We start from the raw sequence: 13290 nt of genomic DNA, 5'->3' as shown, positions 1-13290 counted from the left end.
GCGGGGGGTGGTGGCAGGTGTTTCATCTGCAGCTCTGCTTCACAGCCAACGTGCTGCTGAGCAATGCACAGTTGTGTGTTCAAACATTCCTCGACACCCTGTCCATTCCCCCCCCCCCGATCTTCTAATATCGTTAGTGAAGGACTTCTGATCGCTGATATCGCTGCTAATGAGCCGCATTGAGCCATATTGAGTTTTACTTTCATGTCAGCGGTCATTTTGTCCCTCATGTCAGATGATGGATATCTCGCCAGGGAAACTCCTCAAAGTGTGATTACTCTGCCAATAAAATCATCTTCATTTTCCTCTCTCTCTCTCTCTCTCCCTCACTCCCCCTCCCTTTCTATATTCTGGCTCAGAGCCGTCCGGGACCCAGCAACCCTCCACGACCCAACGGGACCGGGGCTGCCACGTCCTCTCCGGTTCAGAGCCGGAGCTCAGCCGGGAAAAAGCCCCGAGTCCAAAACCGCTCACAAACAACCAGAGCAATGAGGAGGAGGAGGAGGAGGAAGGCAAACAGAAATCGGGAGAAGCGAAGGAGGAGGAGGAGGACAAGCGAAAGCTCAAAGGTAAACAATCAGCTGTAGAAAGCGAGGCGACCACGTCGCTGCCGGCTCCCCCCCCTCCTCCACACAGAGTAATCCCACCTGCAATCTTCTCCTTTTCATATCTAGGGAAATTGGCTGGCGCCGCATTGTCACCGTCCCATATAATGCTGTTTAATATTATCACTTCAGACCAATAAGGGACCATATCTTGTTCCATATGGGGATGGCCATCATTATTCTTACTATTATTAGTACCTAGTAGGGGATATTGGCTATTTCTGCACTCCAGATATTGCGCATAACCCGAGTTATCTCCTGAGTGCAGCTTGTTGATGAGACCTACTTGCTGCACCCAAATACACACAAGGTTTTCAGGGTCTAACGCCGTCCAGTAGGGCAACTGATGAGCTACATAACAACACCCCCTCACCCCCTCACCCCCCAACCCTCCCCGGACATCAGCTTATCCTTGAAACGCAACCTGCCCTCCCCGTCCACTCTGGTTACACATACACATGTTTGCAAGTCTCCGAGGGATGTGAAGAAACAAATTCCCAATTACATAGTCGGTAATATTGCAAATTAAGACCTCTGTGTTCAAGTAGTTTTGTCTCAAAGGGATATGCAAAGCAATAAATTGTGCTAATTACAAAGAACTAATTACACAGTGTGCAATATGAAGTGCTCTTGAAAAGAGACAAAAATTGAAAGAAAAATTTCCAGACCATCAGAGTTTAAGAAAAGCCTGTGTCCTGGCCTCTGAAAGCGTGCAGACGTCTGTGGTTGCCTTCAACCCATATTAGCCTTCAACGTTTAAAGTTCTGTCTGCGATAACTTGGTAGTGTCGTGTCCTTTCAGAGCCTCACACACACGCTCTCAAATCTATTAGTGGCAAGAGACTGTCAAGTGGTCAATTTCCCATCTCCGTGGCTACCTGTGCCCCCCCAACCTACTCACTGGGCAAAGAAATACTAAATGTGAGCGAAAGCTTTCTTTTCTGAGAAGCACCCGTATTTAGAACGACTCCAGCGGGGAGATAAAAGCTTCACCGTCGATCACAAATGGCAGCACTAGTGAGACGCTGCTGGTTGCCATCTTGACCCCCCTCCTCCCCTTTAGACATTAACTTTTCCCTGGAGACAACCAATACATCTATACGTCTCTTCCTCTGTCTGCCTGCCTGTCATTTTCTCCTTAAATAGCTAGCCAGCTACATATCTGTCTATAATTCTGTAAGTAAATGTGCTACCTATGTATCTAGCTCGCTGTTGTCCTGTACTTAGTCTCTGTAGCTACCATAGCTATGTCTATTGCTTTATCTTGTCCCATTTGTCCGTCTGCCGGGATAGATAAATATATATCCATCTATATATATCCATCTCTCTTTTGTCTATTTTCTGTCTATATAATCCATCCTTCAGTCTATCTGCCTCGCCACATAGCATGTCCGTCTAACTTTTCTGTCCGATCGATCCATCTGTCGATACAGCCGTCCATCTGTGCGCCTGTCTGAACATCTGTCTCCGTCTACCCGTCCCATCCCGTTGACGGGTAGTCCGTTTGTTAGTCACAAACCGATGCCACTGGGTTTCCGGCAGTGTGGTTTTAGGGCGAAACACGGCAGTTGTCTAATAAAAGTGACCTATGGGGTCAGACGCAGCACCTAATGATTTTCCTCTACCTGCCCGTGGTTTTAGAAGGCAAACCGCGGGGCTGTCTGCCGCCCCCACCTCTTGATTGCTCTGAGATTACTTTCCTCACAGCACAGACAGGCAATCACTCCTCTTCCACCTCTCTCTCTCTCTCTCCTCACTGTCGTTCTCTTCATCAATCTGCATGACCAAAACATTCCAACATGGATACAAGTTCTTTTTATGTTGGTTCAAACGCTGCAGCGATTCTCTTCACACTTTGAGTGTGCAGTTGGAAAGGTTTTTATATTTTTCCTTTTCGACCCTGCAGAAAATGAGATGACTCAGTCCAATTAGGCGTTGTTTTCTTTTTTTTCTCGCAGTAAAATAACAGATAAATCCCTCGGGGTGTTTTGAAAGCACTGTTCATACCGTGTAAGTGACCGTCCAAAAAGACGGCTCTGTAAGATGAATCGCCCCCATCGTTTAAATGGCCCACTTAATGCAGCTGGCGCGTTCCCCCAACTGCAAACAAGGGAAGTGGGGGGCACCTGGCGGGGAGGGGGGGACCTGGCTACAACAAACGTCGGTTGCACATTGCAGAACCGTGAGGTTTCATTACAGATGTAAAAGGACAGATAGATGGGATTTTGTGAATCGTCCCTTTCCACCGGAATCCGGGATGAGATCAGAACGACGTGTTCCAGAACCTGGGAAATTGAGGGCGGCAAACATAAAAATGTAAAAATGAAAGATATGGACATTGTTCGCGATAGGTCAAGGAGAGGAAATAAGTTAACAGGTTAGATATTAGGTGGAAAAAAAGTTTAAAAAAGAAGGTCGCCATCAAACTGAATCAATACGTTTCGGTAAACCATTGCCCGTAAGTTCACAAATAGTCGCCAATCTGTGCAGGAAGTACTGAGTTTCAATGACAGTATCTTACTGATCCTATAAGCATGATAGTAGCAGTGGTGAGTCCAACATGTTGAAATATAGTTAATGATGAATGTATTCACACAGGAGATGAAACGGAAATAAAGCTGTTCGGCAAAAAGAGATTTTAAACCAAAGGCCTGATTATGGAAGCCCTAATGGGACATGATTAAAACATTTTTTTTTGTAAATTGTCTCAGTAATTTGTATACAGCGACATGTGACAACATTTGAGAACTAATGGGCCATTTCAGGTCTGAATGAGTACTTGTACACTCTGGATGCTTCGTTCCATCTGGAGAAGCAGAACGTTTTTCACCATTTCCAGAGAAATAAAAGACTGTTGGCAGCTAAGCATTAATATTTAAGGTAGAAGTCACTTCATTTACAGTTTTTTGAGAACCTGCTCAATATTAAAATTTTGGTTTCAAATGTCACTACATTTTGATTTGAAAGGGTGAAAGCACTAAACCCCGCCCACTTCAGCCAAGTGAGAAAAGCACAGAGAAAAGATCTGTCATTTGAAATAAACCAACCATGGCAGAAAACTCCGTCCACGACGGATCCCATAACTCCAATTTAGAAAAAAAAATGAGAAAATATATTTGCCCTTTCGATGTTTTGCTGCTGGGGCCTTTTCTTTCTTGCCATATTTTCTTCTGTCACGCAACGCTCCTGGAGCTGATGACCACCCGGTTCATGGCGGCGGCGCCCGTTTCAGCGGTCACACTCAGGCATCAGTATCTCTCCAAACGCCCATCAGCGAGCCCAACAACGCGCGTTCTCACGAGCGGCAGACAACTGGCCGTGCGAAGTGATTCAAGGCGAGTATTATCGGAGTGTTGTAGGTCATTGTCTAGATGAAGCGTGGCCGAGCAGCGGCGCTCTCATTTCCACCGGCTGACCTTTTTCCTGCGAGGCGCTGGCAGGATGAGCGAGCTACACGGCTGACATTAATGCTCCCCCCCCCCCCCCCCCCTTGCCCCCTCCTCCCACCTAACACACAGAGCAATCCCTTACTTGCCACTTTATCACCCTACACTCCTTCTCTCCTCCTCCCTCGCTGCGCTCACCCCCCCGCGTTGTTCGGGTGAGAGGAAACGTGACGGGCGGAGCGAGGCGCGCCGGTCAAAGACAAAAAGGCCTTTCACGGAACATTACAGGGGTCGAGGTAAAAGCGTTATTGCTCGTTATTTGTTTTAGAGTCTAAGGAATTGAACCCGGTGTCGCAGAGGGCAGATTAAGCGTGGTTCTACAAATGCATGTCTCGCTCTGTGCGGTTTTAGAGACCGATGTTCAGACCAACCAATCGGATCCAATTTACTGTCCTCACACTGCGCTCACGTCTGTGCACTGTTGACGATGAGGCACATTCAAAATTATTTGAAACTGAAAAAACAAAACAAGCGTGAATGAACGTCTCATATATTTATATTAATTTCCTAGTCGTTCCAAACAGTCTGCTGCTTTCAAACACCAAACCTGGTACGTTAAGAACTCAACGTTGTTATATCTACTTCCATTCCTATTTATATGAAAATGTCAAAGATAATGACTGAACTGTTTTCATTTCCGATTCTTCAATCAAGTGTTTTGAAAGCAATAAAGTTAAATATTCAGCGGTATGTGACCACGTTTTTAATGATGCGTTACAAATGTCATATCTTCTTAATATTGTGCTGTGTGCAATAACTCCGAGTTTAATGCTTCTTGCGACTCGATGCAAAGGAGCAAACAGAGCTACCAATAAAGCCGAGGAAGCTAATAATGAGCCAATAACATGTACTGAGTGAGATATCAGCCGGTCCTCTCCCTCTCTGCCCCTGCAGACCGGGGGCCTGCCGGGTCCCTCCCCCCTGCTGCCGAGGCCCATGGCGACAACGGGGGCCCCGACGGAGACGACGCCTATCCCATCCATCCGGGCCTGCAGTTCTGCGCCAGCCAGTACACCGACCGCATGTATCTGTACTCCAAGGTACCGCGCTAGCGTGTTGGATGACGGGCTGGACGCGGTTCTAATGCCGTTGCCTCAAAAGGCCCCCCTGTGCTTTGGTTTGGCCCAGTCACCCGTAGGCTTTTTTCCTAATTTCTATCTATAATAGCTGTTGCCTTTTTTTTTAAAGCCGCATTCTGTCTCACGGCCTTCAGGGGGCGACTCCTCTGGTTGCAGAAAGAAGTCTGTTAATTGAGACGTCTGCTTCTCTCTGGATTTAGTAGCTCCGTAAATATATTTTCAACCTGAGTTAATGGGCTCCATCTTAGTTTCAAGTCATCTTCAGTACAGCATGGTGCTCATTTCGTAAGTTATGCTTCGTTTTTTATCATAAAGCAGGCTGTGCTTTGTGGGCGGGTCTATCCGGAGCGGACAAATCAACACCGGCTCTGTGAGAGCCCTCCGTGTTTCCACGTTATCTCAAGGTAGATAGATGCTTTTCCTTTTCCCGAGGAAAGGACCCGTTTACAAAAAGAAGAAAAAAACAACTACTCTGCAATAACAATAAATTCAGACGTAGCCACGTTACATTGGTTCTTCCGCTCAGAGAAAGCTGGATGTTACAGCGATGCTCGTCTTTTCCCTTCAGTGGGAAACGAGGCCTGATGTGGTGCCCCGTGCTGGCAACCGGCTATTACCTTTCAAACTGTTATTCATGCAGCTATTTGAAGACCGTATAGTGCAAACGTATCGAGGCTGTGAGGAGGCAGGAGGTCTTTTTCACTTTTTAAATGCGAGTCAGAAGCTTCTGATCTCCTAGTGTTTGTTGGGTCTAAAGGCAGTGACAATAAGTAAAACTGAAAGGGCATTTAACCACTCAATGTTTTGTACTGAACAGCGAACAAAGCCAAATGAACTCTTTTTATTCATCTATTTTTCGAACAAGATGTATTTTTCGAGATAGAGCTGCAAACAAATGTGGCACTGATTGAAAACGTGGCACGTGCCGCTCTGTCGCGTGTTGCCAATTAGCGAACATGAGAGATGTGAGGAAACAGTCACAGGCGACATTAAGAAGGTCAGAGTTTCAGAATGAAAGTAATTGTTATTGAAAGAGCTCAAATTAGTCCGGTTCCAAGCGGCACTTTAACGAACTTAAAAATCAAACTCCGCTCTGTCGTTATAGGCTTTATGCAATGACCGGATGCAGCACTCGACGCTGGATAAAACCCCGACCGCCTCGTGTCTCAGGAGACATGAGCCTGTTTGAGTAGCTCTCTGAACCAATTCACATGCTTTGATCGATGCAAATGAAAGGTTTAGGAATTACCAAAGCATTGACCGTCTCCAGGCCTCCTTCCAACCTCCTCTTTCATCCACAATCCACCTAACATTTGTTTTGTGCACATATATACTTTGATTTCGACGCATTTAAAGGCGCAGCCGACCTGCATCGCAAAAGCCGATTACTTGTCACAGGAAGTAGTACTCTACTGTAAAAGTAGCTCAGTGGTGATGACAGACCACGCAGAGAGAGTCTTGTTGCATCATTGGAGGTGTAGAATCCGGTGGGAAGGATATTTTGGAGCTCGACCCATCCAGTTTCTGCTCCATTGACAAAAAATTATTAAAAATAGGAGATTTCCCCCATTAAGAATACAAATAACATTAATGTAACTTAATGTGGTGGGTTATTATACTGGAAGTGTAAAACAAGCGGGCCGTGTTGAATAAGCTGGAGACAAAAAGTCTACTGCATTGACTTTTATTTATTATTATTCTCACACAGCCCTCCCCCCCCCCCCGACTTTATGGAAGCATACTGCTGCAGTAAATCACTAGAATGATATCATCATTGTCTGCGTTCTGGACGTACCGGTGTGAAACAAATGGATGCAAACATTGCTCAGAATATAAAAACAATTGAACATCTTGCTGCGCTGTTGAAATAGTAACGAATAACAGCGGCAGCACGGCGGGCCACACATAAATTAGGAGATTTGAGACTCAACAGTATCCGGTCGGCCCACTTTGAAAGAGCTGACCGAGGGATAGCGACGAGCCAGAAGAGAAAGCTGAGCCCGCTTACTTGCAGCAACCAATCATGTCGTGTCCTTAACAAACTGCGGGCGGCCTCTCTGGAGAGTGGGGGGGCGTGAAGACCCCTGGAACTTCACACAGATAATCAAACAAAATGTCCTGTTTAACAATGCTAGGACAAACTACGGTTTAGGGGCCCCGATCGCCACCGGAGCCGCGTATCGATCGGATCACGAGGGGACCGGATCGCTGACGCAGATAGCGAGATGAGGGGGTTTTACATAGAGGGGGCCGGAGAGCCGAACTGAATCACCAACGGAACATTACCCCGCCGGCACTAGACCGGCGATACAAGTGCCGCGTGCCTCAGACGATAAGCCGCGGCGATAAAATGTCCCCCCGCCGTCGTTTAAATGATGAACTGTAGGAATTTTGTCCGGAAAGCTGTCACTTCGGGATAATCCCGGAGCAGGCGTAGGGCTCTCACAGGGGGCCCCGCTCGGTGCACAATCAGGGGGGCGGCTTTGTCACCGCCGGGTCTCGAATGAGAAATATCGAGTGTTAGGAATTTTTATGTCCCTTATCTTCACATCAAACTATTCAGGGATTCACAGAGCCTGCTCATAGGCAGGCGGGTGTCATGTCAACGCCAGGCATAGATGGTGGGTGGGGTTCATGGACCATTCAGCATTATGTTGTGCTTAAATTATTCTTTGGGTGCTCATTTAGTTACCATAACACTTAAATACCCATTCAAAAAGTCCATATCAATAGAAAACAGCCCTCAGCCCGGAATTCTAATAGTTGTCGTTGGATGATCCAGTGTTGAATTTGAGGAAGACTGAGCTTACCACTCAGAAAATAATGTTTCATTATCTTGCAAGCGGCTTCCTTTTTACTCTCTTCGAATCTGTAAATGTCTCGTTTGCTGGCTTGAACTTGCATTGGTCTTCAAATGAGAGGGTGCAGTAAAAAAAAAAAAAGCAATATTGAATTCTCTTTCACTTTTAAAAAGCACTGATCTGGTTTCCAGCTAAAGGAACCCTGTCCATACATATTACAAGAATTAAAGGAAATTAATGTATGCTTGAAATATAAAAAGTAATCAACCTGGAATTATAATTTGTACCGGTTCCAGGTGTCGCACCGTGTATCCCAAACAGGAGAGAAAATCTAGGTTTGATTTATTGTGACCTGATGAAATATTTAATACTGATGGTTGTGGAACATTATCCGAGCATTGGGGAGGAGAGTGCACCTCTTTTCGATCTCATCTGGAAAGGCTCTAATTCCCGCTCCATGCTGCAACAGCACAAGCGGCTCTGCGTTCCCCTGAGTCTCCGTGATATTTATTTTGCCATAATCCAAATAAACACACGGGCCTCCGTGCACCGAGGGTCTGGCACAGAAAAAAGAAGAAGAAAAAGAAGGAGAAGAAGAAGAAAAAAACGTCCTATTGTCGATTGGTATCTCCAAATCCCTGTGTCAGCTGCCGGCAGGTATTAACCTTTAAACTAAATCATTCCTTCCAGCCCGTCCTCTCTGTCATCGGTCGGCGTGGCAACGCTTTTGCCTAAACCCTGCGTCCGCCCTCTCTCCTCCAATGGCTGTCGCCGCAGTGAAGTTAACGCCCAGCCTTAAGTGGCTTCTCGGGCTTCGAGGTTGACAGTAGTTAGTGCTAATGAAGCAGTGATGAGCGGGAAAATGTTCTTTAATGTGGTTATTTTTTTGTTACCATGATTATGCAGCTACCTCCAAGCTGCGGCGGCGTGATTACCCACAATCACAGCGAGGTGCATTCTTGTGGGTATATGGCGCTTTGTTTATACGCTTTGCAAAATCCTCATTATTTTGTGTTACTAATGCTTGCGCACTGTCACAGGAGAACTATTACGTTCAAAGTGTACATATATTAGAATAAAACAAACCAAGTGAGATCACTAACAAGCTCCTTGGTTACAAGAATTACAATGGCAACCAAAAAAAATAAATATCAGGGCATATTACCGAACTCGGATGGGATTGGATACAAGTTCAGCTAGTTCGTCATTACGAATGTGATTGCTCGGCCAAAAATATGTCAAGTGTCAAATTGGGGAGCAGAACACAATGTAAGTAATTGAATGCTATAAACCTGGTTCCCTGGCTCTAAATTATAGAGCAATGTGTTGTTGTTAACCCGATGGCTTCTCATGATTTAGTTTAGTTTATTTTCGGAAAGACCATTTTTTCCTTTCTTGCTGTTCTCAGTTGTCAAAATGACCTTTTAATGATCAAGGCTCCCGTCTGTGTTATTTCCCCAAACCTGTCCTGCCTGTTTCATGTACCTGGGTATAGGGCCGGAGACCTGCCAATAAACGTTAACACGCCCCGAAAGAGTACTCTACCTTATGGTCTATGCGAATCTAAATGCACCACAATTCACTTAATGAACACCGTGCTGTATTGAAGAAGACTTGAAAGTAGAGACTTAGACCCAAAACTCATGTACACTAAGTCTTTTTCTCATTTGCTTCTATACTGACTTCTTTTTGCCCCCCTGCCGGTCAGTAGAAACGATGCATGTTTCAGGACACTTCTGACTAAAGTCCCTCCCCCTCATTTAGCTTCATTATTATTGTTTGTGTCAAGCGTTGGGAGACAGTCAAGAACATACAAAAAACGCGTGATGGGGCTGTGTGTGCGCAAATGTGTTGTTCTCAGGGGATTTTAGCAATAGACTATTTTTATGTGTTTGGAATTTACTCACAAAAAAAGAGAAATAAATTTAAATAATAATCGTTTTAGCCCTGAGATTAATTGCTGCAATTACTTGGTGCCATTCATAGTCCCAACGTAATGAGCTTTAATTGATGTAAACTCCGAGCACAAATGACACACTTTTATTTTTCATATGGTAAAGTTACGTGTGCAGGATTTAGCACTTTTGTTGAGGAATTGAATGATTGTAGAGATGATTAAAACCCTATAAAGGAAATAAGTGTAATGGTTCCCATTACAGGCCCAGTTAACCCAGTCTGGTCTCCAGCCAAACAAAATTAGTTTGAGTGATTCAAACATTTTGTTGAGTTACTGTTGATTTATTTAATTTAGGTTTAAATTTAGAAGGAAAACAAACACCCATTCAACGAGGCAAATAGAAAAACCTAATTATATTATCAGTATGAATGATATGCTGTAATAATTGAACAGTATTTCCCTGACAATTCCTTACACAGAGGTTTATTAAAGGTGTCTGTGTGTCTGTGTGTGTGTGGAACAGTAGCAGTAAGAAGGATGGTGGTTTTAGCAGCAGCAGTAACAATGCTCCTGCTCATGCTCTCCTCTCCCTCTCCCCCTGCCCTAGGACGGGACTCCGTTGAACCTGAGCTTCGTCCCGCTGGACATCAAGCTCGCCAACTGGGACGAGCTGCCCGAGGCCTTCAGCCGGCGCCGGGAAAACCGAACGCAGGTCTGCGCCTCACCGCCGGGCCCCGTCGTGGGCGCGCCTCCCGCGTGAGGCGCTTTGATACATGCGGGGGCGCGCACGTGGGTTTGGAAGTGTTTGCACGAGGGGACGCGCAGCCAGTTAATGTGTCATTACCACCGGAAGGGCGGAGGAGGAGGAGGGGGGGGGAGTGTTGAAAAGTGAGCCAATATTTCCTTCTTTTGATTGATTATAAAGATATCACAGCGTGTGACTTCACATCATTTCCAAGACGACGGGAAAACTCCACATATGCTCAAGAGTGCAGCAACACCTTCTTTCTTTCTTCTTGTTAGCCAGCGGGCCCGGAGGCTGCCTTCATTTTTAGCGAAGATAATTTAGTTTGATTCCGCAGCCAGCAGGGCCATCTCGCCAATTCCACTGACCCGGTGAAGGCGAGGCGCGAGGCTGCGCGGGGTTATTAAACAGATGTGCGCGCTGCAGCCACGTGAAGCTAATGACACCCAAGATGATGATGATGATGATGATGGGAAGGAGGAAAAGGAAAAGGTGGAGGGGGAGCAGCAGCGCGTCATCGGGCGGCAGCACGGGCACCCACCACCACCACCATCCGGGGTGTAAGGCGCAGGGATGTGGGGGGCTGTGATGAAGGAGGGGAAATGATCAGTGTGTGTATGTGTGTGTGTGTGTGTGCGTGTTTGTGGGGGCGGTTCGGGATCAGCAAGAGAGAGAAAGTGGCGCTTTATGGCGGTCGTTAAACGAGACGGATCAGCGCCTCTAACGATCCCGCGCGCGCCACCCCGGGTAATATTAAATCCTTCAGTCTGCCGCGGCGGCGGTAACGGGAGCCGCTGACGGCCTGTCGCGTTGTTTATGTCGCTTTTTGTAAAAAAAAGAAAAAAAAATGTTAAAAAGGCAAAGGCGTGAGTTGCATGTTGCTCTGATTCACGCCCTGTTAGGCTCCAAATGTCCATCAGAATCAATAGCGGCCAGACGGTGTAATAGCGGGCCTGGAAGGGGAGGGGGGAGTTCAGGGAGCTCGCCTGCTCTCTGTTTAAGCAGAGAGGAATAACATTTACGAGGAACTGTTCTCAAAGATATCAGGCTCTTCTTTTAAGGGAATGAATAATGTTGCATGTGCAGCGTAATGAGGCTGGAGCAGCTGTCATTTTTAATCAAACGTGACTCAAACAGGAGGAAATAGTGCATTGATCAGGGACTATATCTTTTAGCTGCGAATTAATCCACCTTTATTTTAATCCATGGGTATTTCAAGCAGCAGGCCGGTGGATGCAGGATTGGGGCGGAGATAAACAGCGTCACTCAGTAATAGTTTTTACACAGCAAATGGAGCCCACAGGAAAAACATGTATCAACAATATGTGATGGAATACACTCATTTTTCCAGGGCTTCGTCCTTTGTATATTCCAGCAATAGGGCTTATATTTCCGGCCTTACCCTTTTCAGATATGACCGTATGATCAGCAAAACACTTCACCCGGCCACACAGTGGTAAATCTGAGGCCTCCCAGTTTTCCGCCCACACGGTGTCAGAGGCTCACCGATTAAACTGGGCCGCCCCTCGGAGAGGCAGGACGCTGAACACGGCATCCCGCTCTCGTCCTCCTGATGACCTCGCGTGCTGTAGGCATATTTCTAAAGTCCGTCCGGAGTCTCCATCTCTACGAGACAAATCCGGTCTTTGCAGAGCAGGTTTTCCTCCAACCGTACTGCAGCGCTTTGACCTCTGATCTCTCCCTCGGCTCTCTTCCTAGTGCCTTGGAACATTATTGTCTAGTTACTAAAATACGCTGCTCCTAATGGGTATTATTTCAATCAAAATATCTACACAAAAATAACGCCACAAAAACGTCAACAAAGCAAACCTTGCTGTGAGTTTGTTTACACTCAAATAACGGTGAGAATGCAGAGAATAGAAAATAAAAAAAATACCTCTCTGGAGTAATATATGTAGGAAAATTGCCCATTAGGCCTTGATGCTTTGTGTGCTGTTTGTTATTTTGCCACTGGATTTTCTTTGAATCCTTAACTTGGCTGAAAGCATATACTGCTTTCTCTTGCTGTGATGGGTTTTTATTCAGCTGTCTGAAAAACGGTTGTGTGTGTGTGCTTGTGTGTGTGCGTGCACACATATTGTGTTATTTGTTGCGATAGTGTATATTCCACAAAACAAAATCCCTCTAATATCCAAACTGAGTGTTGACGAAGGCTTTTCTTTTTCTTCTTATTTTTCTTGGGCTTGGCTTGGAATTGAATTTGAAGTTAGGTGTTGTGTCCTCTACACCCCCCCCCTTTTCCCCGCCTGCAGGTGCTGAGGTTCGTCCAGGAATGGAGCAGCCTGGCCGCCATGAAGCAGAAGCTGCTGCGCCGTGGCGGCCTCCTCTTCCACAGCCCGACTCTGGGCCTGCAGCAGCTGGCCGCCGCCAAGCGCCCTCACTCCAGCACCAAGAGGTCAGACTCTTGCGGGGGGGGGGGGGGGGAGAATGTGTTCCTGAAAGAAAAACTTGCTGCTTTGACTTTAGAATTCTTTGCTCTGGTGGTGATTGACCAAAACCCCATCGTACGGTCGTATGTTTGAAATACGAAATAATCAAACCCGAAGATCTGTTTCTCTGCTCCAACGTGAGGCGCGTATGCTAGCATATCAAACGCTAACAAGCTTAGTACATTCATATTAGTATTTCCATATTCCTATCATCGAGGATATTTGTCTGATATTCTTAGCCTCACCGAACCCAACCAGGGCAACAAGT

General features: G+C 46.2%; 1 protein-coding gene across 2 annotated transcripts in view; it reads left to right on the top strand.

Annotated features, from left to right (window-relative positions):
- The window catches only part of zranb3 (zinc finger, RAN-binding domain containing 3), a 51504-nt gene that overhangs the window by 27346 nt on the left and 10868 nt on the right, over window positions 1–13290 (top strand). For both annotated transcript variants that reach the window (XM_037472761.2, XM_037472754.2), the window contains exons 14-17: window positions 360–569; window positions 4945–5090; window positions 10435–10539; window positions 12846–12988. In XM_037472761.2, coding sequence (XP_037328658.2) covers window positions 360–569; window positions 4945–5090; window positions 10435–10539; window positions 12846–12988 — 604 coding nt within the window. The remainder of the gene's footprint in view (window positions 1–359; window positions 570–4944; window positions 5091–10434; window positions 10540–12845; window positions 12989–13290) is intronic.

The sequence above is a fragment of the Pungitius pungitius genome, chromosome 3, assembly GCF_949316345.1.
Source record: "Pungitius pungitius chromosome 3, fPunPun2.1, whole genome shotgun sequence".
Taxonomy (NCBI): domain Eukaryota; kingdom Metazoa; phylum Chordata; class Actinopteri; order Perciformes; family Gasterosteidae; genus Pungitius; species Pungitius pungitius.
This window is presented reverse-complemented; position numbering and strand designations above follow the sequence as displayed.